Source organism: Nipponia nippon, unplaced genomic scaffold (assembly GCF_047370975.1).
Source record: "Nipponia nippon isolate SJK-2023a ecotype South Korea unplaced genomic scaffold, ASM4737097v1 scaffold_35, whole genome shotgun sequence".
Taxonomy (NCBI): Eukaryota; Metazoa; Chordata; class Aves; order Pelecaniformes; family Threskiornithidae; genus Nipponia; species Nipponia nippon.
In genome coordinates this window covers 1,068,339-1,095,672 of record NW_028262353.1, presented here as the reverse complement: position 1 = coordinate 1,095,672, position 27,334 = coordinate 1,068,339, and the positions used below count along the sequence as shown (strand labels likewise).

Genomic DNA, 27,334 nt, shown 5'->3' with positions numbered 1-27,334 from the left:
CTTGGAGTTCCTTTGTACTGTACATCTTTTTACTTTGGAATTTGCAATAAAGAGGTACGTCCATCTTGTTTTAACAACTTCTCCTGGCTGCCCCGTCGTTCTGTTACCTTTGCGCAGCGGCACCCGCCCCCCTGCGCCCCCGAAAGCCCGCCGCCCTCAGCTCCAGCAGGTCAGCGCTTCTGGAGGCAGGGCTCCCGCGGCGGCTTTACAAAGCCAGGCTGATCCGAAGCGGGGACCTCCAGCTCCAGGCCCGGCCCTGAAGGAGCACCCGGGCTCCCCGTCTGGGGGATCACCCCGGCTTCGAAACCCCCACGGTCTCAACGCAAAGCTCGTACCAGCCCTAGCAGGGCCTATTCGCGCTTTAGGGAGGCCGAGTGCTAAGTTGCGTCAGGGGACGGATCCTGCCACGACCGCTCTGCGCGGGCTTCCTTGCTTGAGCCTGCCCCTGCAAACGCACACGGCTCGGGGAGATCTGCAAGCCCTGAGCAGCATCTCTGGCCGTCAGGGGACCAGCCCTCCTTCTGCTCCAGAGTAAACGCCGTTGTCCCTTACAGCCATCAGACTCGCAGCATCCTCCGAGCTCCGGTCCTTGCATCCCACCGGCACCGGGCTACGAGTGGCTCCTCGGGCTCCCCGCGGCCGAGGCAGACGGGCCGCAGCACAGGAGGACGGCGCAGCAGATGGCAAAACAGCCATTCCCCCCCCCCAGGAGCCGCGATTCCCACGCCGGGGCCGGCAGCAGCACGAGCAGGGCGGCCGCTGGGCCCTGGCCTTCACCGACGGCCGGGAGCCGCCCCGAGAGGAGCGGCTCTGCGCCGGGAACCTGCGGCACCGGTGCTTCGGGATACAGCACTCCAAGGGCAGCGGGTGCAACTGCATTTAGAAGAAAAGCCCATATTACACAGTTAACCGTTTCGCTTGTCTTTTAAAGCCGCACTCAGGGTTATTCATCCTTCCCTTTCTTCTCCGATACTTGCATGCGACTGCTCGCTGGCTGGATCGATGCAAGCCATTTCTTGATACAAAACACAGGTTTTAATTCTAATTTCAGCAACGCAGACAGCTATGATCAGACCCAGAGCACTTTGGCTCCCCACCTCCCCCCTTTTCCTTGCGCTGGTTTGATTCCAGCGGTGGGGAGAGGCCGCAGACGCTCGGGAGAGTGGCAGGGCTGCGGCGGGGGTCCGGGGAGCCCCGCTGGGCACAGCCGGACCCGGCAGCGTCACCTGGGGACCTCCAGCTCTTGTGGTTTTGGGAGTACGCACGCGCACGAGGCCAGCGAGGCATCTCGGAGCCATGGGCACGTTCAGGTATTTGCGATTCTCCCTGCACGGTCGCTTTCTCCACTGGGTCACATCCTGCCCTCCCCAGCCCCATCAGCAACACAAACCCCATCTGAGCCTCGCCGTAACACGCAGTGGGTTTTGGTTACTTCACTGGAGCTCCTTGGCTAAGACACGGAGAGAAAAACCTAAACCCGCAGTAAGAGAGAGACCGAGACGGGAGCGAAGCCCCCAGGCTGTCGGCAGCTCCGATGGCTCCTCGCACACCCGGCTCCCGCGTCAGGGAAGCCACGGTTGTCGTCCAGGGCGACTCCAAGCACAAACCGCCTCTACCGCAACACCGACTCCGGCCACTGGTGTTATAATTAACCTCTCTCCCGTGAAGAATTAACCCCAGGTGCTGGCTTAGCCTAACAACCCCGCAGAGAGCTTTTGTCCCCTCCCCGCCTGGGGGGGACTGGGAGGTGGGGAGACCCCGCGCCGGGGCGCGCGGGGCTGCAGCGAGGACGTGGCCGAGGGGGCTCTGCCCGGCTCCGTCCCTGCCGCGGGGCAGCGACAACCGGGGACATCTCCAGCGCAGCGGGGGTTGATGGGGACGGCTGGTGGCCATCCAGCCCTGGGTGCTCCAGCAGGACCCGAGCCGAGGCTGGGACCCTCCCTGCCCGGGAGAACACGCCGGGTCGGTCTCTGGATCTCAGCCCCTCCACGAGGCTTTATTGAGTCCCGTTTTTCCCTCCTGCAGCTTCTGGGAGCTGCTCCAGTTTGGGCGACATCCCAGTTTCAGGTGGCGTCCGAGCCCAGCGCCCAGCGGCAGGAGTACACAGCGGCCGCGGCAAAGAGGCCGGAGGCGAGGAAGCCCCCCAGGATGCCCGAGACCACGGGGCCGACCCAGGCCAGGAGGCTGCGGGTGTACGGGGGGGGCGGCCGCCTCTCGAAGCGCAGGTCCCCCGGGTCCCCGGCCGGGGCCCTCCTGCCCCGCGCCCCACCGTGCCGCTCGCCCTCCAGCAGCAGGGAGGAGGTGAGGTGCTGCACGGCGCGGCCGTACTCCTCCACGTTCCTCCGCAGCTCCAGGCTCCTGTCCTGGTTCAGGTTTTTCCCCAGCTCCCGGGCGATGTCAGAGCGCCCGATCTGGTGGAGGCCGCGGGCCAGCCGGTCCCAAGTCGTCACCTCTCCCGCCGTCTCCAGCCAGTCCTGTAGAGCCTCCGAGCATCCCATGGGGCCGCGGGGGTCCCGGCGGCGGCGGGGGCGGATGGGGTTGTTCTCCTCGGAGAGCTGCTCCAGCTCCCGCTCCCCCAGGTCCCCATCGGACCCCGCCAGCCGCCCCTGGAGCTGGCGGCACTCGGAGGGGGACAGCAGCTCGGCGATGCGGCTCATGGTGTGACTGCCCACATTGGCCGCCACCGTGTCCTCACACCAGCCGCCCACCGCCAGCAAGAACAGGATGAGTCCCACGGGTACCAGCATCGCCTGGGTGTCCCCAGAACGCAGACGCTCTCCGCCGCCGCCCAGCCTGACCTCACAGGCCGGAGCATTCCGGGGGCGCATCCCTTGTCCCCCGGCGCATCGTCCCACGTCAGCCCCAGCACTGAGCACCTCCTGCCCGCACCGCTGCGCCCCAGCTCAGCCCCTGGCCTCCAGCCCGGCGTCCCCCCAGCATCCCTCCCCTGCCCAGTTCAGACCGGCTGAGCACAAACGCTCGCAGACAGGGAGATGGGGACAGACTGGACGGGCCCTCGATTCCCAGCAGAGGCAAACCAAAGGGCTGGAAATGTAATGCTGTCTGCGAGGGGCTTCAGGGCACCTTCATCATGGGCAGTGATGTTTGTCCATCTGTCCGTCCGTCCCTCCAGGCACAACAGCTTTTGCTTCCCGCGTCCTGCCTGTGCCGGTGGGACCCAGCTCGGCTGGGTCTGTCCAGGTTCGGCAGGTGCCGTCCCCACGTCCCTGCCGGCACTTTTGCCGGGGCTGGCCACCGCTTGCCAGGGACCACCAGCCTCCTCCCATCTCCCGAAGGCCCAGGGCCAAGGCAGTCGTTCCCCTCTCCCTCCCCAGGGAGGGGGTCCAGACCCCCCCCCCCCCCCCCCCCCGCTGGGAACCTGCGCTCTCCCACCCCAAACTGCTGGAGCAGAGTCATTTGAACCGAAGTGGTTTTGCTCGGGGATCAGCAAGGACCCCACAACCACGAGGTGGCAATGCAGCCCCGGCCACGCGCCCGCTTTTTAATTGGGGTGGCGATAAAGCTGCGATTTCCCCAGCTCTCCCCAAAGGAAGCGGCCAGGACCAGAGAGCAGGAGCAGGAGCCGTTCCCCACCGGGAGGCTGGCATGGGCTCACGGTGCCGGGCCCCATCCTCCGCCGTTGCCTCTCCCAGCTCCGCGAGGCTTCTGCTTCCTCCAAGCATCCTCCAAGCAGCAAAGCCGCCCGAGGCGCCGGTGCCCGAGGGCCTCACCCTGCCACGAGCGTTTTTAGGACCCTGCTCAAGATGGTTGCGATGGGCAGCCGGGGGCAGAAACCCACGGCCCCACAGCTCCGAAACGCGTCCCATCTCCCTGGGAGGGCGAACGGGGAGGGAGGGAAGGGGCCCGTGCGGCTCCTTTGGGAACATAAATACAGAGAAGATGGGAAACCGCAGCTGCGGAGCCCTGAACGCGCCGAGCAAAACGCGCTGCAGCCGCCCCCTGCCCTGACCCCGCTCACGGGGACCCGCAGGAGGGTTTTCCAGGAGCTCCTGCCGTGCTGAGAGCTGCCCTGTGGCACCAAACAGGCTCAGAGCCGCCCAGCTTCCCTCGTAGCCCCCGGCTACAAGCCCAGCACCCACCCAAAGATCAACAAATTCTGCACGAAACACCAAATCCAGGCAGGGACAGCGGCCATCACGCGGGCTTTTCTAACGAGAGCGCTTTTGCCTCAATACCCTCATTAAATCTTGCTACAGCAGGGGACTCAGACACGCAAACCCCTGCTCGCTGCTCCGCTCCCGCCGCCGCACGAAGGTGGGTTCCTCCTCCCGCAGCCCTGCCGGCCGAAGCAGCGCCGAGCACACGGTCCCGGGGGGCTTTTCCCAGCCCCATCCCTGTAACGTTCAGTTCTCCATCGATGACAGGGAGTTTTTTTTCCTAAGGATGCCAGCTTTCAGGACCGACACCACTGCTGCCATCCTCTTGCTGCTGCCCCCCCTGGAAATGCTCCTCCCCACCCTCGCTGCCAAAGCTTCGGGAGCGCCTCTCGGGGAGGGTCCGTGGAGGAGCCGGGGCCACCCCGGGGCTCCCCAGGAGGAAAACGCCGCCGGGGCAGATGCACCAGGCCGCCGGGGCAGGAGGAAAGGCCCGCGCGCGTCCCACCGTCCCGGCGACGAGGACAGCAGCGAGCGGCACGCGTGGCCGGGCTGGGGAGGAATGCCAGGAATGCCGCGCCGTCAGCCCAGCCTGTCCCGCGCGGGACTTGGCCTGGGTTTGGGGAGAGCAGGCAGGTTTCACGAGTTTTGTGGAATCGAGTCTCCGAAAGGAGAGAGTCCAGCTGCAAATTCATTTTAATAACCTGAGACGCCGACAAGCGTCCGCCTTGCCTCCCCGCGCCGGCACATCCCAGTTAGGGCCAGCCTGTGGCCAAGCCCGGCATTTTCCCCGGCTGGGGCGGGCAGAGCGTGGCCAGACGCTGTTATTCCAGGCGGGATAACCAGCTGGGATGCTGCAGCACAGCCCTGGCAAGGGGCTCCCCATCCCCATCTCCCCGTCCCGGTGCTGCGGGGCTTTGGTCACGGACAGACACCCTGTGCCGGCTACTGCCAGGCTTGGCAACAAAAGCAAACGCTGCTGGCCACGGCCGAGCCAGGAGCCCCTCAAAGCCAAGACTGGCCCGGCGCTGCCCGCGATCGCCGGCTGGAGCGAGCCCCAAACCTCGCCGCGGCATCGCTGCCGCATTGTTCCGGATGCGCCAGCACCAGCACAAAGGCTCCGGGCACCTCCCGGCCACCGGCCAGGGATGCCACCGCGTCCCCTCCCGTACGGGGGGCTACGGTGCCCGATTCCTCGCCCTCCACCCACCAAAACGCCCCGAAGCCGCCGCACTAATTGCCACGGTTATTTCTGCTCTGGGCCGCAGGCCCCTCTTGGGCGAGCTGCGCGCCTGCTGCTGGGCTTAGCTCCTGCGCTGGGCGAGGGGCCCGGGCATCAGCCCGGCCGAGCCGCTTGAGAAAACAAACAAGCAGCCGTGGGCCGGGAGCTGCTTTTCCGCTTGCTGCCATTAATAACAGCGGCAAAGGGCGAAAAATCCATCCCTGCGGCATGGCCGGGGTCCCGCGGGGACGGAGGGAGGCGGGTCCGGTCCCACGCAGCCACCAGGGACGAGCGTCCCCTCCTCTGCGGTGACAGCGACGCTGGGGGATGGGGACGGCACACGGGGCTCGGGTCAGGGCTGCTCGCTTTGCACGGCTGGCGGTCACGGAGCTGCGACGCCGGCTGGAGCTCACGGCGAAGCGTCTCTGGTTATCGACACGCAGAGCCCGGCCATCGACCGGGCGCCCTGATCCACGCCTGCGGCGGAGCCAGAGGGGACACGAGCACGCTTGGATCGCGGAGGACGCACGGGAACGTCGAGTGGGAAACCCTCCCCACGGCACCCGGGGAAGGGCGCAGCCACGGAGATCCGCAGCGGGGGCATCTGCGGGGATCCCCCACGGCACGCTCCCAGCGGCGCCGAAATCGCAGCCTTTGCCGCAGCCGCGCAGCTCCCGACCAGAGCGAAGGGCTGCCCCGCTCGCTCGGCATCGCCCCTGCGACTCGGAAGCTGCCCTGCACACGGGGAACTGATTACCTGAATTAACTGATTTCAGGATGCAACACTGTCCAAGCACGTAACTTAACGCACAAAAAAAGAAACCGGGATGAGGACGTCACAAGCCTCCAGACAAACGAATGCTCCGCAACTCATGAGTTACATGGAACTTGGAGAAACAGCTGCTCGATGCAAGCAACTCCGCTTAAAAAAAGCTAAAATTTGGACCCGACTGACAAAGAGAAAATGAACCCGGCACCAAGCCCGAGCCAGCCCAGACGCTGCAGAGCAAAGCTGACAGCCAGGCAGCGCAGGCAACCCCCCCGCCACGTCCCGCGTCCCCCCTTCAGCCCCCACGGCCACCCCTCGTACCTGCGGGCGCCGGACGGGGCCTCGCCGGCAGCAGCCAAACCTCAGCCCCCCGTGAGCCCCCCGGGCCGGGGGGGGCTTTGCAGCAGGGCCCCTCCGCAGCAGGACCTCAGTGCCCACCGCCCCCAGGCAGCTCCTCCCGTGCTGCTGCCCTGACGAGGGGATGGGGCCCACCTGGACCCTCCTGATGAGGGGATGGGGCCCACCTAGACCCCCCCAACGAGGGGATGGGGCCCACCTGGACACCCCCTCCCCAACAGGGGTAGGGGAGGGCTGAGGCTCTGCCCTTCCCCTGGCTGCAATACCCCCCCCTTTAATGCCCCCTCCCCACACCCCTGCGATGTCTCCCCCCCAGGGCCACCCCCACCCCCCGTACCAGCACCTCCCGGGGGCTGAAAAAGCCTGGGGGGGCGAGGGCTGGGCGAAGGCACTGCAGGCGGGCGTTCAGGTAATCTCTTTAATACTGTGTAATACTTTTCTTTTTAAAATACAGCATTTCTTGAGGTAGACCATTACAGTTCAAAAGCATTTCTTTTTCAGACATTAATAAGACATGAATTAAATACTTTCATGTACAATATGTTGCAAAATGAGGTAGAAATGGTTACAGAGAGTGTACAAAGTCAAATATGATAATAATAATAATAATAAAAAGTCTTCAGGAACCCAGTACCACTTTTTGGAGGAAGGGGGGAGGCGTCTGCCCCGGTAATGCCCTTTACAGGCCGGCAGCTGCCTGCACGCGCCCGTGCACGCTTAAATGGGAAACTGCAGAAAACCCGGGAAAACGTCCCAGCGCTGGCGGACGCCTCGCTCCCGCGATGGGGGAGCCCCCGGGGGCGCGTCCCCTCCGCGCGCGCAGACCCTGAGGTTACGGGGGGCTGCGCCGAGCAGCGGCCGGTGCCGGTGGGCGGCAGCGGAGCAGCTGCCTCCCCCGGTACAATATATAGCTCTAAAAAAAAAAAAAATAAAAAAATTAATATTATTTTTTAATTGGGAAACCCCCCCCACCCGGCGATGCGCGGCGCATGGGGGGGCAGGTGGACGTGCAGTAGGTTCACGCTCGGTGCAACGCAGCTTTGCCTCCGACGGTGGCCAGCAAGGGGGGAGCTGGGCTGACCCCAGCCGCTGCCGCAGCCCGGGCCCCCGGGGACGGAGCGGGGGCAAACAGCACCCGGGGCAAAACCCGCGGCCCACGCTCAGCCCTGCGAGGCTTTTTGGGGGGGAAAGTGATTTCCCCACGCTTTGCGGCCACTGCCAGGCTCTGCCGGGGCTTATTGTTGCTCAGAGGTGGCAACCGCGGTGGGAAGCCACAAAACCCCTTATTTTGGGTGAAAAGGGAGCGCCGCGCCCTCGCAGCGGCATCGGCACCGGCGTCCTCGCCGGCAAAGCCTGGACGGCCCCCGGGCCCCATCCCCAGCGCAAGACCGGCACCGGGAGGATCCCCGCGGCCCAGCCTTGCACGGGGGCGGGTGCCCCCCGAGCCCCCGGCCCCGAGCCCCGGGGGCGGTGGGAGACGCTGGAGGATGGCGGACCCAGCCCGATCCAAAAAGTGGTGCTAGCGACAGCTTCCAAACTACGGCACTAATACTCTTTCCGTTGAAGACACGTTACTCCACCAAACGCTACAATAACAATGTTAAAAAAAAAAAAAATTAAAATAAAATTATGGCATAATATACGTGAAAAGCACCCAAAATACATTCAACTTTCATCTTTGTAACAGCTTCAAGTTTTTTTTCTTTGCTTTCTTCCTTCTTTCTGTCACCCTTTTTGGAAGCAAACGCACGAGGCAGCTTTGTCCCAGGTCTGAAAACTCTTAAAAATCTCTTTTTCCTTTTCTGAGAAGATAAAAAGAGTTTTTAAAAACACATTCTTTTTTTTTTTCTGAGGTAATTCTTTTCCTGAGTAGTTAAAAAGAAAAAACAAAAAAATACTACATACCTTACAAAAATAAAAAAAACAAGTCTAGTATATTAAACAATCTACAGCATTTTACTCCAAACCCCCCTGGTTCTGCGTCCCCCCCCGCTCCCCCCTCCCCGATCAAGGACATCGCCGCCGGGCTGCTCGCGCCACGTGCGAGGGGGCTGCTTTGCTCGAAAGACGCCCGAGGTATTTCTGTTAGGAACGATAAAAGCCATCAAAAAAAAAAAAAATAATAATAATCGAGCCTCTGGATAGCCGGGGAGCTCGTGCATCCGACGCCGGGAAGCTGGATCCCGAGGCGCCTCCGGCCCCGCTCGCTGCATCGCTGGTCCAGGGACGGATGAACGGGAAAATAATAAATAGGTTATCCTGAGTTCGGTGGGCGACGGCTTCCGAAAAACCGAGGAGAGGAAAAGCCTGGCCGAGTCCGAAATAATAAAGAAGAGGTATATGTCGTGCTGCCGTCGGGGCTGGCCGGGGTCTCCTGCACTTTGGGAGGAAGGGGTCCGGCCCCGGCGTGGCTCTGGGGGAGAACCGGAGCCCCCGCAGACCCCAGCCCGGCCCCTCCAAACCCTGCGTTCATCGGCCAAGTCCTGAAAGCAGCCCCGGAGCCTCGGGCTGGGGCGAGGGGTCCGTCCCCACGCCCCCGGCCCCCCGATGCCGCGCTGTCAGTGCCTGGTGCCGTACATTTTGTCCCACTCCAGGAACAAGTCCAGCTCCTTCTGGGAGGCGGCGGGGCGGACCTTGCAGAACGCCTTCTCAAAGTCCTGGTAGGAGGTGGGCTGGATCTGGCCCGGCAAACCGTGCAGCGTGGTAGCCCCGGCGTGCTGGCAGAGCTGGACCAGCTCGCTGCCCGAGAAGTTCTCCGTGTGCTGCACCAGGGAGGCCATCTCCCGCTCACTCAGGCAGGAGCTCTGCTGAGCCAGGGCGTGATGGAGGATCTGCCGCCGGGCGATGCTGTCCGGCGGGGAGATGTAGAATCGCTTGGCGAAGCGCCGGTGGGAAGCTTCGTCCATGCTGCCAGGCCGGGAGGTGGTCCCGATGATGACCACGTTCTGCTCGGATGAGGTAGCCACGTTGTCCAGGTAGGAGAGGAGCTGGGACTTGAGGTTGCTCACCTGGCTGCCATCCTCACCAGCCCGGGCCACCAGCAAGGACTCGGCCTCGGTGATGAGCACCACCGCGGGCTGCCGGCAGCTGGCCACGAAGAAGACGGTCTGCAGGATCTTCTCGGCTTCAGCTTTCCAGGTGGAGAGCAGGGTTGTCCCACTGAGCTTCAGCAAGGTGGAGCCCAGCTGGGTGGAGATGCACCGGCTCAGCAGGCTCTTCCCCGTGCCGCGGGGGCCAAACAGCAGGATGGTTCGGGGCGGCCGGCTCGCCCCGGTGTAGGCGCCGGGACGCAGGATGGGCCACACCAGCTCCTCCTCGATGGCGGCCTTCACGGAGACCTGCCCGGCGATGTCCGTCCACTGCACGGGCGGCCCCCGCTCCACGATCTTGGTGTTCACCAGCTCCAAGACCAGGGGGTCGACGTTCTTGGGCTGCTCCTCCACCGGCGGGCTGCCGAAGACCGGCGCTTTGGGGGGCAGCCGCAGCGGGAAGGGGGGTCCCGGCTCGGCCGCCCGCTCCCCGTTGGCAAGGGGGGGGCTGAACTTCTCGAAGGGCTCTGCCGGCCGCAGCGGAGCATCCCCGGTGCCGTAGGGCGGCGAGACCATACTCTTCATCGGCTGCCCGCCATACTTGCCAGCATGCTCCTCGGCGTTCCCGGCTCCTGCCGGCCGCTTCCCGGGCTTGAAGGCCACCTGGGGGGACTCGGTGCTGCCACCAAACCCATTGCCCCGGCACTCGCCGTTGTCCGACATGGGGTAGGGGGACTTTGGCTGCTCGTAGCTGTATTTCCTATACCTGCCCTCCCCCTCGTCCTCCCCGCCGGAGATGTCGAAAGCCTTCCTCTTCAGGGCGCCCGCCGCCTCGGTGCCGAGGGGCGGCACGGCCAGGGGAGCCAAGCCAGCACCCTGGTAGCCGTAACCGGGGACCCCGGGTGGGCGGGCAGCAGGCGGCGGGGCCGGGATGGGGGTGGGCGCCGCGATGCCGGAGGGCAGGTAGGAGGCGGAGGGATGGGGCGGGTGGATGGTCCCGTAGCCCGGCTGCGGCGGGTAGCTGCCGGCGGCGTAGTTGTACATGGGGCCGGAGGAGCCGTAGCCTGGCACCAGGGTGGGCGAGGGGTGCGGGGGCTGCAGGAGCCCAGAGCCGTGGAGGGCAGGAGGGTGCGGGGGGGGGAGCGCTGCCGCCGGCTGGGTGCAGTAGCCAGAGGGCAAGTAGGTGCCACCGTAGCCTGAGGGGTACTCCTGAGATGACCCGAGCCCGCCGGAGCCGGCGGTGGCTCCTCCGCAGGAGTTGCCGGGGTACATGGGATCAGCGAGGTTGGTGGACACCACGGGGGAGCCGCCGAGCCCGATGGCCCCGCCGCTGGGGGGGACGGCGGGCGGCACCACCCCCTTGGCGCCGGGGAGGCCATCGTGGATGGGGGTCAGGGGGTAGGCGCCGTCGGAGCCGTGCGCCACCGGCCAGGGCTCCCCGTCCCCCTTCTGCCCGTTAACCGGCCCGAAGGCGCCATCCCCGTAGCCGCTCAGCGCCGGGCGCTCGTAGGGCGCGTCCAGCACCCCCGAGTACTTCTCGGCGTACCTCTTGAGGAGGTTGGAGGCGGTGAGCGCGGAGATGTCGTCGTTGGCCCAGGCGTAGTTGAAGCGCTGGCGGGTGCTGGGGTAGAGATCGGACTTGTGGGCTGGCGAGGAGGTGGTGGAGGAGACGTCGAGGTGCTGCTCCGGCCACTGGTTCAGGGACTGGGCATGCTCTGGTGACCAGTGCATCTTCGACAGACCTGCGGGGGACAGGACAGCACGGGGTGAGAGCAGCGAAACAGGGATAAGCACCTCTCTGCACCGGGGATCTCCAAAAACCACCACGCTGCCCTGTCCTTCTGGACCACATGGCACCTCCTGACTGCAAACGCGTGCTCTCAATTACGCTCATGCTCTAAATTTTCCAGGCAAAAATCCTCTTGACCACCACCAGTGCAAATATCCCCCAGGAACAGCAACCACGAGCGCTTCAGAGAACCCAGCCAGCTCAAGTTTTGATGGTCACATCATCCAACAGCATAAAACATTCAGGTTATCAAACCATGGCTAGCCAAGGCGATACAAATGGTGCAGCCCCCTGTGCTGTCGGCAGTGCCGCAGTGCCAAGCATCGGCACACATCGCAGCAGACAACCCTGCCCTGGGATGCCCCACCCGGCGCAGAGTGTAATTATAATATTATAACGCATATAACATTAATAGCATGTAGCCAGGTGGTTGGGGAATAGGGGCTGCACTGCGCACACACACACGCCTGCAGGTGGGAGCAGCTCCTTGCCCCGTGCTGAGCGCAAGCCTTTGCCCGCATCCCTGTGCTCAGCCCCGCCATCGGTGCCGGTACCGATGGGCTGCGCGCGGCCCCACCAGAACAATTTCTCTGGCAAAGGGAAAGACAGAAACGCCACGGCCGTGTCCGGACCCACCCCTGCACTGGGGCTGCAACGGCGGTGGGAGGAAAACACAGCCCAGGGGGCTCTGCTCACCCCACTGCCCGGCATCGCCGTGCCCCCCGTGTGCCTGTCACCCCACGGCTCCGCACTGTGGCGATGCCGAGGTCGGTGTCACCCTCTCTTGCTCCGGCCCCCAAATACCAGGCGGGCCCCGAGCACCCGCAGAAGGTGGAGGCAGCATCGCCCATCACCACCCCCGGCGCGGGTCCCCCCAGTCCCCCCAGTCCCCCCTGCCCTTCTGCCCAAGGCCCCCGGGGACGGGGACGGCTGAAGCAGGAGCCGGGAGGGGACCTCGTGCACCATTCACTCGCCTCACTCAGCCTTTAAGCCACTTTGTGACCACAGCACAATTAGATTACTTAATGCTTTAATTGACTTATATGGCATTTGTACTTCCACTTTGGATATCAAACTTACACAAGAGGATTTAAATGGCGGCTTTGCGTGGCTTTATCCGGCAGCCTCCCTGCATTTACTGGCCATTATTAAAGTGCTCCCGATAGATAAACGGTCAGGCAGAGACAGCCACGACAGCCTGCGGGAAAGGGCCCTTTTTAATGAACACAAAGGAGAACGCTGCCCAATAAACCTGCGCTCCGGCAGCCGATTTTCCCCGAGCCGTACGCGGGGTCTGGCTGGGCGAAGAAGGACGGAGGGGGCCCTTCCTCGCCTGCGAGCGAAAGGCATTGAGACGCTATTAAAGGGAAAAATGAGGGTTTGGATGGCTCCATGAGGAATAAGGCATTTTTTAGATTTTTTTTTTGTTTCTTGAAGGAACTCAAGCAGCAGGAGTTTCCATCCTTGCCCAGAGCCCTGGGCAGCGGTGCACGGTGTGCTGCAGGTGCAGCCCACAGCTACTTCTGCCCCCCAAAACCATACAGACCGCAGACGCCCAGGGCTCAGGGCGGGAGGAGAGGGCTTCGGGAGGCGCGGGGGGGAGGCCGATTGCTCCAGCAGCCGCCAGCGCGTGGGGCTCGGGGCAGAGCAGCTCGGCAGGAACGAGGTGCCACCACCACGACCGGCAAATCCCGGTGGCATTTCCAGGCTGTTTCTTCCGAAGCCGAGGAGCAGCCGCGCTCAACAGCGGCACGGACGCCCTCACCCGTCCCTCCTGGAGAAGGGAGGACCTGGCAGCCGAGCAAATCTACGTCTTCCTTCTCCTGCAATCCAGCGGCTCGATTTCCAAGGACAACACGCCCCGAGGGCAGACACAAACCTCACACAACAACACTCACTTTGCCATGGAGCGCCCAGCTTCTCCCCACCGCAGGGATCAACAGCGCCCGAAGCCCACTGCTCCGGCACCAGCTAAAAACTGGCGTCTACAAACAAGCACGGTGCTGGGCATCGCTTTTCTAAGGGCTGGCAAGAGGGCGGCCAGCCCGCGGTGCGCAGCTGGATGCCCGCCATCACGGCGCGGGCCAGGGCTGCTCCTCCAGCCCCGTCCCCCAGCACCGGCTCCCGTGCAAAACAGCAAAGCCGCTGCAAGAAAATGGATGCGCAGGCATGGGTTTGCACGAGCACTGCTGCCGCCAGAGCAAACCCCAGCACGAAAGGACTGAGAAGCAAACCCGCCTCCATCCGACCCATTTAAAGACGAGATGCATTTGGGAGAAGAAAAGCCAAAACCCCGGGAAAGCCCGGTCGCACCCTGGAAAACCAGGCGGAGGGGGAGGGCTGGCGGGCAGGGAGAAGTTGTCAGGGGTTTGAAATGGGACGTGAATGAGGCGGCGGAGCGGGACAGATGTTTCAATGCTCCCCTTGGCAGTGTGAGAAAATTACTGTCCAGTGACCAAATGGCCGGGCCGGTTCCCACCCTCGCTGCTGCCCATTATCCCCAGCGCAAGACAAAGGCGGGCAGGGGGGGCTGGGCAGGGGAGAATCCTATTGTTCCCGCCCGCCCTAATTATGGAAATCTTGTTAATCTATTCAGCAGCGACTCTGAACTGGGCTTTTGTTCGGGGGCTTTTTAGCGGGGCGCACCGCCGAGGGTGTCCAACGGCTGAGCGCCGGGGATGGGGTGCGCGCCCTCCCGCGCCGCCCCCCCGGGAAAAGCTCTGGCCGGGGGATTTCAGGCGCAGCCACGAGGCCGCGGGGACACAGGGCTGCCCCGAGCGGCATCCCGGCGCGGGCCGTCTTTGTTGGAGCGCAACTATCTCATCCGCAGCCCTTGCACGCAGAACACACCACGTACGCGCACACGCACGTACCCGTATTTTATACACTCGTGTCCCAGCCACATGGACACGTACCCATCGCTAACGCTGGTGCATAAAAAGTCACGGCAAAACCTACGCAGGCAAACACAGAGATGACCCGCAGGCAGCATATGCTGATGGCTGCAGCAATCCAGCATCCCTAGGGGGACCAGGACAGGGTTGGAATGGATTTGGAGGGCAAAGAAGGAGAGGGAGCATGCACGAGCAAACACGCTCAAGCTGAGGATGCACTAAAGGCAGGGTTTAAATCCAGCCGAGCACCCAGGACCCCGCAGGAGGTCACCCCAGATGCAGCACCCTGCGGCACAGCGGCAATCCGCAGCCCCGCAGTGCAAGGCTGGATGTGTCTCGACATCCCCTGGGCAGCCCTTGCTGCTCTGCAGAAGCATCCCAGCCCCTGGGAGGGAGCAGACGCTGCCGCCCCTCGGCTCCCGGTGCAGGAAGGAGCCGATGCGCCGCCTCCGCGATGCTTTGCTCGTACCTCCGCTGTCTTGCTGGTGTAAACGCTGACGGCTCCTTTTTCTGCAGAGCTGCCAGCTTGGAGGATTTATGCTTGTTTCAAAAGACGTTGAGCAGTTTCATTATCCCTGCAATTACCCGCAGGAGCGCGGCCCGATGCGATCGGCTTCCCGGGCAGGGAGAGCCCGGCCTGGCTCCAGGGGCTGCCCGAGTTCCCAGGTTTTTAATTCTGTGATGTGCAAACACTGGGCCCAGAGGGAGCAAACCTGGGTGCTGGGAGTCCTGTTTCACAGCCCAGCCTTCACCAAGCCTTCTCACATCGGGCATGTTGCGTGTGATGGATCTTCTGTGCTGGATTTTGCTACCAAGGACCTGGACCAAGCACCCGCAGCACGAATGCAGCTTCACATCAACGCAACACCTGCACCAAAGCTTTGCTGCTGCAGCCGGATTCGTGGCACTGAGAGGTGTCGGCATCCCTGCAGAGATGCTCCAGGTCTTGCAGCAGCCTCAGCGATGTCTTCAAGGCTAAAGGCAAGCTAGGTCCGAGTCTGCCCAGCGAACGCGAGGCAGGGGAATGACTTTTTCTTCTTTTAAATGAGCCATTTCCTAATGATCTTTTCAGCTTCTCCTGCCAGGAGCTCGTCCTGGGCTGGGGTTTGTCCCTGCCTCCTAAGAGCAGCGTAGGCAAAGTGCAACGGCGAGTCAAATCACAGCGATAAATGAGTTCTAACCCATGCAGATGCTCCATGTACACTCACTGTGGACCTGAGGGTCGTGGCAACGTTTCTGAAATGTTTTAGCATTAATCCTGTAGATTATAGCAACACTTCTGCACGTCGATACGCACATTTAAGCTAGATACCAGTCACCTCTAGTAAATCCCTATGTGACGGGTCCAGAATAGGCAAAACAGCCCAGCAGCGATTTATGCCGGTGGCGGAGCTGGTCCCGACGCCAGGACCAGGGCAAGGAGAGCACAAAGCCACACTTAGACGTGATTGAACCCCAGCGCGATACCTGGCAGCATTTGCAAAGGGTGAGGCATTTAACCCCCAGCCCTCCCCTGCACGCCGAGGCCGGGCAGCCCATTTCTTGGCACGCTGCCGGAGCACAAACAGCAAGTTTTCCAAGGCAAATTTGGGTTGTTTGGCAAATCCATCGGGGAGCTGCATTTCTTTGTCCGCCACATTCCCAGTCCCCTCCTAACCACTGCCGACAAAGCGAAGGATGGTATTGCAATCAGAGCGGGGTCAATGTACATATGTTAAAAGGATTTAGGCTAACTCCCACCGTGGCCTCTCCCCACCCCCAGGAGAAACAACCTCCACCCCAGCCGGCGCGAGCCGAAGGCTCCAGCGTCCGCTCTGTCCACTCATATATCAAGTGCAGAGCAGCTGGACACCAGCACGGACCGGGAGTGACCAACGGGCCATCGCCCATCTGTGCTGCTCCAGCACCCGGCCAGCAAATGAAAAATTAATACGGATCCGCTCAGCCTGGCAGCAGCTGAGCATCCCCCATCTGTCAGGGCCAGAGGAGAAACTCTCGGCTAAATGTCACCGGGAGGAAACCGTACACGGCGCGTGGCCCTGGGAATCCCCAGATCGAGGGGACGTGGCAATAAAATCCAAATATTATTAATAACGAGCTGATGCAATGAGTGGATTTCAGGAATCTTGCTCCATCTTTCAATATAAGATGGACAGGAGAAAAAGGAGCAATAAAAGGGATCTTAAAAAAAGTGAAAAAAGATCAGCCTGTTTCTTGCTGTTGATGTTTTTCTTAACATCACCTGTCTCCGGGTCTCATGGACCACTCAGGCCTGCAGAGAGCTGGGCTTCAGCCTAGCACCCACCCCAGGAACACGGGACAAAACTGCAGAACTATTTGTTTGGGTCTGGAAACCGCTGAAAGGTGGGACTGCCCCAACCCTCCCTGCTCCTGCCACACCACCGGCACGCTCCCTCCAGTGCTTCGAAGACGAACATTAATCCCGAAAGATTAATTATCACATTAATCCATCACCATCTTGCCCACTCCCTGCCACGGGCGTGCTTCGGCACGTGCAAAACACAGCTCCCTCCAACAGCATTCCCGCTCCCGGCCACGCCGTCGCTTCTCCTGCCCTGACCCGGCCCGTCTGCTGCAGGACGTTCCTCGGGGCGACATTCCAGCCGTGAGCTCCACCAGACCTGAGCTCCACCAGACCGCTGCCTGCAGGACGGCTCGCGGGCAGGAAGGAGTTTTTTAGCAAGAGCATCACTGAGCATTCAGGTCACCGAAGTCCATCGCCCCTCAAGGTCAACTCAGAGCAGATGCTCAAGGAGCAGGAGAAACCTCAGCGTGCCCCAGAGAAGGGTGCCACGGCCCACGGGTGCTGCTCAGATCCCTGTCGGGACTGAAGCCCTTCACCAAAATTTCATTCCTTGACACCGGGCAAGCTCCCCGGGGCCTGGGGCTGGACGCAGCCCATTTTTGGAGGATTACATTAGAGAGGAAAAATCCATTTCTAATCAGCAGAACCATTTCCCCAAACAGACGTGGCCCCATAAAAAGGTCAGGAGGTCAAACAGACGCAATTTGCATGCAATCTGCATGACAACGGCCAAGCCAGAGAGGGTGGTGAGCACACCCCGAAGCTCCTGGCCCCACCACCCAGTCCCACGTGGGATTTTGCCTCCTGCTTCTGCCCCCGACCTGTGGCGAGGCTGGAGGACGCGGCGAGGTGAGGACGCTGCTGCTCCCATCGGGGCTGAAGGTCTGCGCTTGGCACGGACATGACCACGGCCATCTCCTCCTCAAGCCCATCTAGAAACATGCCACGTGAAACCACCTGCCGAGATTTCGGCTGCGTGTATGCGTATTCACGTGGTCTAGAGAGGGATGTAGGGAAATAGTTTGAAGGCATCTTTATGCCATCTCCATCTCTGCTCCTGCAGAAGCCCCTCAGCACAGGACGTGCTGTCAGCAAAGACGGAAGCTGCTCTGCAAAACTTCTTGTCCTGACCTCGCTCCATTCAAAACCACTTGTTGAAACCCATCAGGACTCACCACGTCCCCCTAAGAGGGACTGTCTGACCCCACCTGAACCCCCAGGCGCAGGATCTGGGGGGCCACGCTCCCAGATGGCCCCCAGCAGCCCCCAGCCAGCGCCGAGCCGGCGGCCGGGCGACCCGCGATGCTGCGCAGTGGGATGTCGGTGGTGGTGGTGGGATGCAACCTCTGGGATCTGTGCTACGACGGCATGAGAAGAAGAAAAGCCAAAGCGTTACAGGGCCGGACACTGAGCACGGCTGCCGGACCACTGCTGCACCCTGGGGAGCCGTGGTCTGATCCGCACCCAGCGCTGTGAGCGCCTGGGGTGGGGGTCTACGAACCCTGATACACACGTAAACCCCTGAAGGCTGAAAACAATTTGAAATGACTTATTTTTCCAAGAAGAAAGCATTGCCGTTACGTTTCATCTTCCCACAAGCACTTGGATGAAGGTCATTAAATGCAGGAGATGCTCTGCAGCTCGGGAAGGGGCCCAGGCACCAGGCACCCCCCACCCCTGCCCAAGCCCTCTCCTCCCAGGGTGTTTTTCCTGATGAAGCTCCAATAACGGAGTTCCCCGGGGGCAAAAGCCAAGGCAGGAGCCACCAGCCCCTGGTCTATCTTCTCCAATATCTGGCCTTGGGCCAGGGTCAGTGCCGGGGGCTGCGGCGGACGCGGGAACCGGGCTGCAGCAGGGAGATAATTTGCCCCGTGCACTGGAGCCTGTCCGCAGCGGTAGCAGCAACGCTCCAGCTCATCTCCTCCACGGAACGAATCAATCTTAATTAACTCTAATTCTGGGGAGCCTCCCAGCCCTATCCAGCACCGCACAACGCGGTTGCATTTTCCGCCTCGGTGCCCTGCCGGGCAGCGCGCTCCGCAGGGAATTGAGCAAAAACTCCTCTTTTCCATCATTTCTGCATCTCCTTTCTCGTGGTCCTCGTCACACACCCTGCGGGATGACGGACCCCGTCCCCATCCCCTGCGGACCACCTTCCCTGCCCTCAGCACCCGCAGCTTCACCGTCTCCCGGCCAGCCCCGCCGGAGCTGGGCTGGGGGAGGCCTCTCTCGGTGGCTTTTGTTTTCACAAGCCTTTTGACTCGCGGATTCTTTTTTAAACACCGCCTCAGCGGCCTGAAAAGCTGAGCTCCCTCCTGCACTCCATTCACTAATGGATTTTCCAGAAGTTCCCTTTTTTTGGCTTCTTTCTTTGCTGACACTGCTGCCTTCATCCACGCCCGAGGCTGCAGCTCCCCTCTGCCGTACGCCTGCACTTGCACGGACGGACAGACGGACCGACTTTGGGGTCCCGTGTGGCACGCTCGGAGCAGCCGCCCCTATGGCTCCCACCTTCTGCGCCCTGGGAGTCTGCACGGATACGTGGCCATTATAAGCCAATTATAATTATATATCATTATAGGGCACAGGGTGCAAACACCTCAACCTGCCACTACAGGGTTGCTGCTCAAAAAAAAGACAAGGTTAAAGAAGAATTAGGTGGCAGCAGCGTGGGGGCGAGGGCATCGCCAGGAAATCGGGGAGAAGTTTGGTGCCGGCCTGGCTCCATGCAAGAGCCTATCGATCGGGGCAGCGCCGCTCCTGTCTCTTAGAGCTAATCCTACGGCAGAAATAATTCATTTTCCTCCCTTTTCAGCAGCCACTCATTAAAAAGTAATCACCTTGTAGGAGGAGGGTACGAACAGCCCAAGGTCAGATCCATAATGACGTTACTTCTGGAGCGTGTACCTGGCTCGCGCCGAACAGCGGCCATGCTGCGACCCCAGCCCTGCCCGCGCGGAGCCGGCAGCTTCGGCCCCACGGCTGGGCCCTGCCTCGCTGCTCGCGTTGGCGGCGATTAAGATGCAAATGGAAATATCTTTCCATTAGCAGATATTCGCTTCTGTGAGCGCTGCCCGCCAGCACCCGTGGCTGAGCACCCAGGTTGTGCTGCACGGATGTTGCTCTCATCGACCCCAAGCATCCGCAACGCCTAAGCTGGAAAATAGGAACAATGCTTCAAAAGTTATCTTTCAAATCTCACTATTTGGTGGCATCTCCAATAAATCTCCAAATCTCCAGCTCCCGATTTATTTTTACATTGCTGGGACTTCACTGCAGCTGCTAAAGTCTGTTTTTCTAAGAGCGTTGAAGCTGCAAAGTGTAAGATGAAGAAGCGTCACTGTGTCCACGCCAGCGGCATGAGCGGAGGGACCGCACGGGTGTCGGCGCTGGCTGGGACGTACGTGAGGAAATACCGAAATAACACCTGGACGGCCGTGCCGCTCGCGCCAGCATCTGTGCAAGCACCGGGGCTCGGTGTGAGCCGTGGGCGCAGCATCGTCCTCCTCCTGCCCCGAGAGACGTCCTGGGCAGAGCCGGCCGGGGACGATGCCGCCACACGCAGCTGCAGCATTCACCCCCAAGGCCGCACGCCCCGTAACCACATCTCCTGCATTCCTCACCCGGCACAGCAATGCCGGCACCGAGCCCTGGGGCTCATCCACACGCAGAGCCGGGACCGCGGCACCTCAGCACTGCTCTCAGGTTGCCATAAACCCATCCCGGGCACAACGTTCTGCCCCGCGCCGTTACTGATCCGCCCGGGGGATCGGGGTGCAGCCCCAGGGGGGTCCCAGGAGGGAGAGCGTGGGCTCAGAGCGGCCGCCCCATCCCTGCGGCACAGCCAAGGGCTGCCAGGTCTGGCAAAGTCCAACCTGCTCGCGGCACGTCGGCATTTTAGCAGATTTATGTTTGCAACACGTGGCCTGATTCAGCGTTTGGAGGGAGGAGGCGGTGATGCTCTGCGAACCGGCCGGAGCGCAGGGCTGGGACGGGGACGTAGCACCGGGGACGGGAGGCAGGACAGGGCTGGTCCCAGGGATTTGGCAGCTCCAGATCCAGCCAAACTATGGGAATACAGCTACAGCGATGCCAGAACGGGTAAGAAAACCCCCACAGCGAAACCCTTCCCGGTTACATCCACGGTGGGGATGCATGCAGAGCTCTGCTGCCTCACCGTGCGGGGCTGGGGAGCCCGGTGTCCCCCTGGTGACACAAGGTGCTGGGCACACGGGACACGTGCATGACCAGGGCGGGACGTGCAGAACAAGCCCTTCAAAACACACTCAACCTCTCTAACCTCCCGTGCACGGCACAGCCTCGCAGCACGTCACCCCTGGCCTTTAATTACACATTTCTGCAGCCATTAGTCCTCTCACCATCAATTACACCCACATTATCCCGCTCCGGGAGGCAGCGGGACGTGGGGAGCAGAGTCAAGTGCTTTGCAGACTCTTTCCAAAGGAAATAAACAGCCTCCGACGGGAACGTCCCCTCGCCGCGGCAGAGCCCAGGCAGCAGACAAAGCAGCCCGGCAGCCGGTCCCCCTGCTCTTCAGAGGCCTAAAGCAACGCCGAGAAAGATTAATCACAGGGAAAGGACCCGGGCTCCGGCGTCCCCTGATGCCACGAGTCCCCTCCAGCTTGGTGCCGCCGCTGCACCTCTCATCTATTTACACAGCAAAGTCTTTGTGAGGAGCAGGCTCCTCTTCTGAGCGCGGCCGGGGCAGGGAGAGGGGTACTTATTCAGCTATTATTCAGCTTTTTTTTTTGTAGGCAAGACAAGTGTGGGTTAAAGTGCAATTTGTCTTGACATTAGTTTTCACTTTCTTGGGGGGGAAAAAAAAAATGGCTCATTTTTCTTTTGAGGGAAAACACTCGCCTGGGTACCACACCTCCGCCAGCCGAGCATCCCATCCCGGGCGAGTGCACCGCAGCATCCCACCCGGGAGAGCGTACCCCAGCTTCCCATCCCAGGGGAGCACACCCCAGCATCCCACCTGGGAGAGCATAACCCAGCTTCCCATCCCAGGGGAGCACACCCCAGCATCCCATCCCGGGTGAGTGCACCCCAGCATCCCACCCTGGGAGAGCGCACCCCAGCATCCCATCCCAGGGGAGCGCACCCCAGCACCGCAGTCCAGGGCGAGGGGCCCCTGGCACCACCACAACACAGGCCATGATGGCATCACTGTAATTAAACGAACATGCCCCATTTTTCCATGATTGAGTTGTCTCTCCTTGGGAGAAAGGAGCTAGGAAGGAAACCTTTAACTTGCACCCTCCCCTGCTCTCAACTGTAAGTCAGCAGCGTCTGCGAGGCCTTGGCTGGGTTTATTAGGGCCCCCATAAAGATCAGGGGTTGCTGATAAGCGACCCGAGGCATGCACCACTGGAGGAAAAATTGTGCTAGCGATCTGTACAATTTAACCAACATTAACTTCAGCTGATGACAGGCCACAAGGCCAGGAGAGAGATTTTACAACACCCTCGTTACACAGCAAAATAAACTTTGCTGCGGAGAGCCGGTGCTGACTCTAAACTCTTGCTCCCGTGAAGAGGAGACCCGAGCCCAGAGCTGCCGAGGCACGGCCGTCCCCGGGCCGCTCTGCTCGGCAGCGCCCGCGCGTGCAGCGGCATCCCCTGCAAATCAAGACCGGGATTCACGGAGCAGAAAAAGCACCAGGATCCTGCTCAGGGCACGAGGGAGAAAAGGGGGAAGAGCTCTTCTCACCGCCCCGGAGCGCGAGAACAAGCCCAGTCCAAAGGAAAAACCTGCAGGAAAATACACCAGAAGTAATCCTGGCAATGAACTCACGGCGGCAGGACCTCGCAAGGGGATAAACTGTTTCTCAGGACTGGGAATTGCCTGGTCTGGCACTGGGAGGAACTGGTTTATTCCCTGCTCGGCTGCTGATCCCGCAATGGGAATTTTCCTGCTTAGTGCTAATAAAGTCTGGTTTAGCCCCAATGGCTCCCTTCGATCGGGAGCTGGGTGCCACCGCTGGCACGTGTGTCCCCGGGGACGAGAGTGCCAGGCGGCCGGTGACACACACAAGTCACCGTGCAGCACCAGCAGCACCAGCAGCACCAGCAGCAGGGACGAGCTTTCTGGAGCCAGAGCACCACAGAGCTGCTGAACACGCGCATTAACCAGCACGGCCCTCCGCACCCCAAAAGGAAGAAAACCATCTTTATTCTGCTAAAACGCGACAGGAGAAGGGCCCGCCTCACCGGCGCCCGAGCTGGGGCCGCTCGCTGGAGCGGGGAGCGGAGGAAGGGAGCGCGGCGAGCAAAGGAGATGCTCAGAGCCACGAGCCTTGAGCTTTCCTGCACGCTGCAAAATTCCAGCTGACGTTTGGCCAGATGCGACGGGATCTGCCCCGGGACGACAAAAGGAGCCTCCCCGACGGCCCTGTCAAACGGCAAAGCCCCGCTTCCAGCCGTATAATCACTGGAGCTCAAAAAATATAACTGAAAAGTGTTCAGAATGGCATAAACGCAAGGGTCAGCGTCGCGCAAGGGTCACCGTCGCTTCTCTAGATGCATTAATGTCATCTGCGGGGAAATTCCCTTTAGGAATCCTCGCTCCAATCCGGTGCTCCCGAATCTGCTGCCGTGAACTGTGGATTGAGGGATTTCTCCTTCCTTCCCTACACGCAACCCATCTCCTTGCAGCTGGAGGGACGAAAGCAGGGGGGTGCAGAACCCCCAGACCATCAGAAAAGCAGAGACAGAAGAGAAGAAAGGAGAATTTTTGGCCGTTTGCAGAAAAATCTGGAGGTGGCATTTCTACCCTCAGGAATATCTCCTCAACTAGGAGGATGCAAAAATAATGAATATGAATAAAGTCCGCAGCATCCGCAAACGCCAGCGAGACACGGCAGACGCTTCCAGACTCCTTCCAGGAATTTTTTTTTAATGACGCCAGAGGTGCTGTCGTTACAGAGGTGACGATGTGCCGTGCAGAATCGTTTTATTCCTTCTGATCCGCTGCGGCGGGATGCGATACCGGCTTTGGAGGCGAACGCTCCCGGAGGCTTTTGTGTTTACCTTTTCCGCGGGGGAAGGAGGAGGTGAATTAAGTGACCCAATGGCCACTCCCTTGGCCTAGGGTTAGGCCCTCGCGTCTGTATTTGGGCACCCGAAATAACAGCCTTTTTTTTTTTTTTTTTTTTTTCCCAGCAGCTACTGGAATGCCCTGGAGCGGAGGATGGACACGGGGTGAGGGCTCAAAACTTCCAGCCCGCTTACTCAGGCGCCTCGAAACAGGTCTGGGAGCAGCCTGGAGCGGGGATTTGGGAAAACCGCGGCCCCGGCTCGTATCGGTCTGTACAAACACGCAAAGCAGCGCCAGGATCATCTCCTGGCCATCCGCCTCCTCCCCACATGGAAGCAAAGGGAGCCTCGGCTGCGCCGGGGGAGAAGCCCATTGCTGGCGTGAATCTACAAACGCAGGCGCGCTGGCTTCTTCAACAACTGCTTTCTGTATTTCAGAGCATCCAGGGAAACCCGCTTCGGAGACTTGTCGGTGCTTATTCCGCGTTTTAACTTGGGGAATTAACTCTGCCGGGCCACAGGAGGAGAGGTTGGGCTACGGGACCACGTCGAATCGGCACCAAAGCCAAGACGCTGGTAAAGCCCCAACCCAGACCTCAGAAGGGAGAAAAAGGCCGGGGGAAAGGGAGGGAGGAGAAAACACCGGCTCCAGATAAGCAATTGTTAACATGATCCATATGGTACACAACTTGCCTTTCTGTTTAACCAAAATGATAATGGCAAAAGGGAAGAATGCGGCGGGGGCTCCGCGGGAGAACAAAGGCGGCTGCGAAACCCTTCCCCGCTCCAGCGAAAACGAATTGTGAGCGGGGCGAGCCCGCGGCCGCTCCTCCCGGCCCAGCCGCCCCGAAACCCCGCCGGCTCGCTCCTTCTGCTCCACGAACGCTTCGCAGCTGGAACACGGAGCAGGGAGTGAAACTGCAGCTGTCAGCAGTAAAATAATAAAAAGAAAAGAAATATCTGACAAGTATTAACAGGGACGTTTTCACAGTCAATAATAAACTTTAAATGGGAGCTGCGGCTCAGGACCAGCACTGATGTAAACACCGAGCCTGTTCCTCTCAGATCTGGGATGAATTCAGCCCTGGGTGTTTATGTTATTGCAGGACCCCGCGGCTTTCCGAGGAACACAATACAGTACATGCCATTCATTATCCCCGGCAGTCCCCCAAGAGAAAATGTCAACACACTTCTGCTAAAGAGAGCTAAAACAAATGTTTAATGTGATAAACAACTCCTGGGCCTCAGACCCCGCAGAAATGTTTAATTCAGAACCACCTCTAAGAACAAACAGGCGCCGGAGCCGCACGCTGGCATCAGGAGCGGCAAACGCGGCTCCCTGTCATCGCCGGCCGCGCGCCGCAGCAGCGACCCAGCCAGCTCGCGGCCGTCGGCGCTGCCGGGGGGCGCGTTGGAAGGAAACCAGGGAAGAACCTCGGCAATTCCCATGCAGGGAATCCGTAAATCAGTTCTGAGCTGTTATTATCGTATTCACGCACCCTCCACAAAGACCGGGCGCCCAAATTGAACACCACGCGCGCCCGAGTTCTCTGACGAATTCAGTTCAGCACATCTGCACTCCTGAAATCTGCTTGTGGCAAAACCGAGATCGAATTAATGATGACGTTCATTTTTGTGATCCCAGAGTGAAACTAGGAATGATGGAAACCAGCACACAGTGTCTCCAAAACCAGGAGAATTTACGCTGGAAGACGCAGTACAAAGCCATTTAATAACCTTTCTGTTTTTTTTTCCCAAGTGCCTTTTGTCCCCCAAGTGGAAAGAGCACACTTCCAGAAAAAAAAAAAGACAGACGAGGACCTTTCAGGCGAAGCTGCTCATTAAAAATTGCCATCAGCTCCTCAACGCCACGACTGTTTTGAAGGCGAGCGCTCCAGCGTGCGCTTGACGTGCGACAGCGGCCAAGGGGAGCGCGCATTGTTCCTGGGTGGCGGAGGGATGGAGGGGTGGATGGAGGGAGGGATGGAGGGATGGGTGGCGGGATGGGTGGATGGAGGGAGGGAGGGAGGGAGGGATGGGTGGAGGGAGGGATGGGGGGGATGGAGGGGGGGATGGATGGAGGGATGGAGGGGGGATGGATGGAGGGATGGGGGGGACGGAGGGGGGATGGAGGAGGGGATGGATGGAGGGATGGGGGGATGGAGGGGTGGGGGGATGGAGGGGTGGATGGAGGGGTGGATGGAGGGATGGGGGGGATGGAGGGGGGATGGATGGAGGGATGGGGGGGATGGAGGGGGGGATGGATGGAGGGATGGGGGGGATGGATGGAGGGATGGATGGAGGGATGGATGCATGGATGGGTGGATGGATGGGGGGATGGATGGGGGGATGGATGGGGGGATGGATGGGGGGATGGATGGGGGGATGAGGGGGATGGAGGGGTGGGGGGATGGAGGGGTGGGGGGATGGAGGGGTGGATGGAGGGATGGACGGAGGGACGGACGGAGGGAGGGATGGGGGGAGGGACGGACGGACGGTCCCCTCTCGGGGTGTGGGAGCCTCCGGAGCGGCCGGGGCCGGGCACCCCGGGCCGCCTGCCGCGCTCCCCCCCGGGCGGCTCCGGGCCGAGCAGGCTCGGCTCATGTCACGACCGCGTTTGCCCGGGGCTCCCGGCGCCGTTTTCGGGGAGAGGAGGGAGGGGAGCGGCAGAGGCCCGGGCGGCGGGGGACGCCCCGTCCCCGGGAGGCGCTGGGTCACCGCGCGCACCTAAAACCGGGGCTCGGGGGGCACCGGGCGGGCGGGAACCGGCTCGGCCCGGAGCGGGGCAGCGCGGGGGGCCGCCCCATCCCTCCCTGCCTGCTTCCCTGCCTGCTTCCCTGCCTGCCTCCCGCCCGCCCCCGGCGGGACCCCCGGCCCCCACTCACCTCCTCATGCCGGCGGGCCCTAGCGCAGCCCGGCGGCGGGCGGCCGTACGGGGCGCCGCATCCTGCCGCTGCCGCCCGGACAATGCGGGGCGGCGCGGCGGCCCGCGGGCGGCGGGGGCTGGGGCCGGCGCTGGGGCTGGGGCCGGCGCTGGGCTGGGGCTGGGGCTGGGGCCGGGGCCGGGGCCGGGGCCGGGGCCCGCCCGCCGCCCAGGGCCCGCCCCTGCGCCGCGGCGGGGCGGAGCGGGGCGGAGCGGAGCGCGGCGGAGCGGAGCGGCCCCCGGGGCCGCGGGGGGAGGCGGGGGCGGCCCCGCTGCCGGAGCGGGGCTGGGGCCGGCGGAGGCCCCGCTGCGGCCCCGCCGCCCGGCCCGGGCCGGCCCGGCACAAAGGCAGCGCGGAGGAGCGGGCAGGGAGCGCAGGGCCGGGCAGCCGAGACCCCGGCATGGCGGCAGCCCTGCACCCCGACCCGCTCGCCCCAGCATCCCGCTGCCCGTGCGCCCTGCCTTCCCGTGCCCGTGCACCCTGCCTTCCCGCACCCCCGTGCCCGTGCACCCTGCCTTCCCACAACCCAGCACCCCAGTGCCCATGCACCCATCCATCCTAGCACCCCAGCATCCTGGCACCCATGTACCCTGCACCCCAGCATCCCAGCACCCATGTACCCTGACCCCCTGCATCCCAGCACCCATGCACCCCAGCCTCCTGCATCCCAATGCCTATGGACCCCAGCCCCCTGCAACCCAGCACCCCAGGCACCCCAGCCCCCATGCATTTCATCCTGCTGCACCCCAGCATCCCACCACCCATGCACCCCAGCCCGCTGCAACCCAGCATCCCAGTGCCCATGCACCCCAACCCCCTGCAACCCAGCGTCCCAGCCCCCATGCATTTCA

The 27,334-nt window shown here is 61.8% G+C and overlaps 2 protein-coding genes across 2 annotated transcripts; both read right to left on the bottom strand.

Moving 5' to 3' along the window:
• Nucleotides 1–2,063: 2,063 nt before the first annotated feature.
• TMDD1 (transmembrane and death domain 1) lies at nt 2,064–2,747 on the bottom strand. The gene has a single exon (XM_087771080.1). It carries the CDS (start codon nt 2,745–2,747, stop codon nt 2,064–2,066), a length of 684 nt encoding a protein of 227 aa, XP_087627206.1.
• Nucleotides 2,748–8,575: 5,828 nt separating this feature from the next.
• FIGNL2 (fidgetin like 2) lies at nt 8,576–26,565 on the bottom strand. The gene is made up of 2 exons (XM_087771037.1): nt 26,445–26,565; nt 8,576–11,234 (listed from the first exon to the last, which is right to left on the bottom strand). Exon 2 carries the CDS (start codon nt 11,221–11,223, stop codon nt 9,022–9,024), a length of 2,202 nt encoding a protein of 733 aa, XP_087627163.1. The 5' UTR covers nt 11,224–11,234; nt 26,445–26,565; the 3' UTR covers nt 8,576–9,021.
• Nucleotides 26,566–27,334: the final 769 nt, after the last annotated feature.

Bases quoted from the DNA above. Each gene is read 5' to 3' on its own strand.
- FIGNL2 (XM_087771037.1), bottom strand. From the start codon at position 11,223: ATGCACTGGTCACCAGAGCATGCCCAGTCCCTGAACCAGTGGCCGGAG.
- TMDD1 (XM_087771080.1), bottom strand. From the start codon at position 2,747: ATGCTGGTACCCGTGGGACTCATCCTGTTCTTGCTGGCGGTGGGCGGC.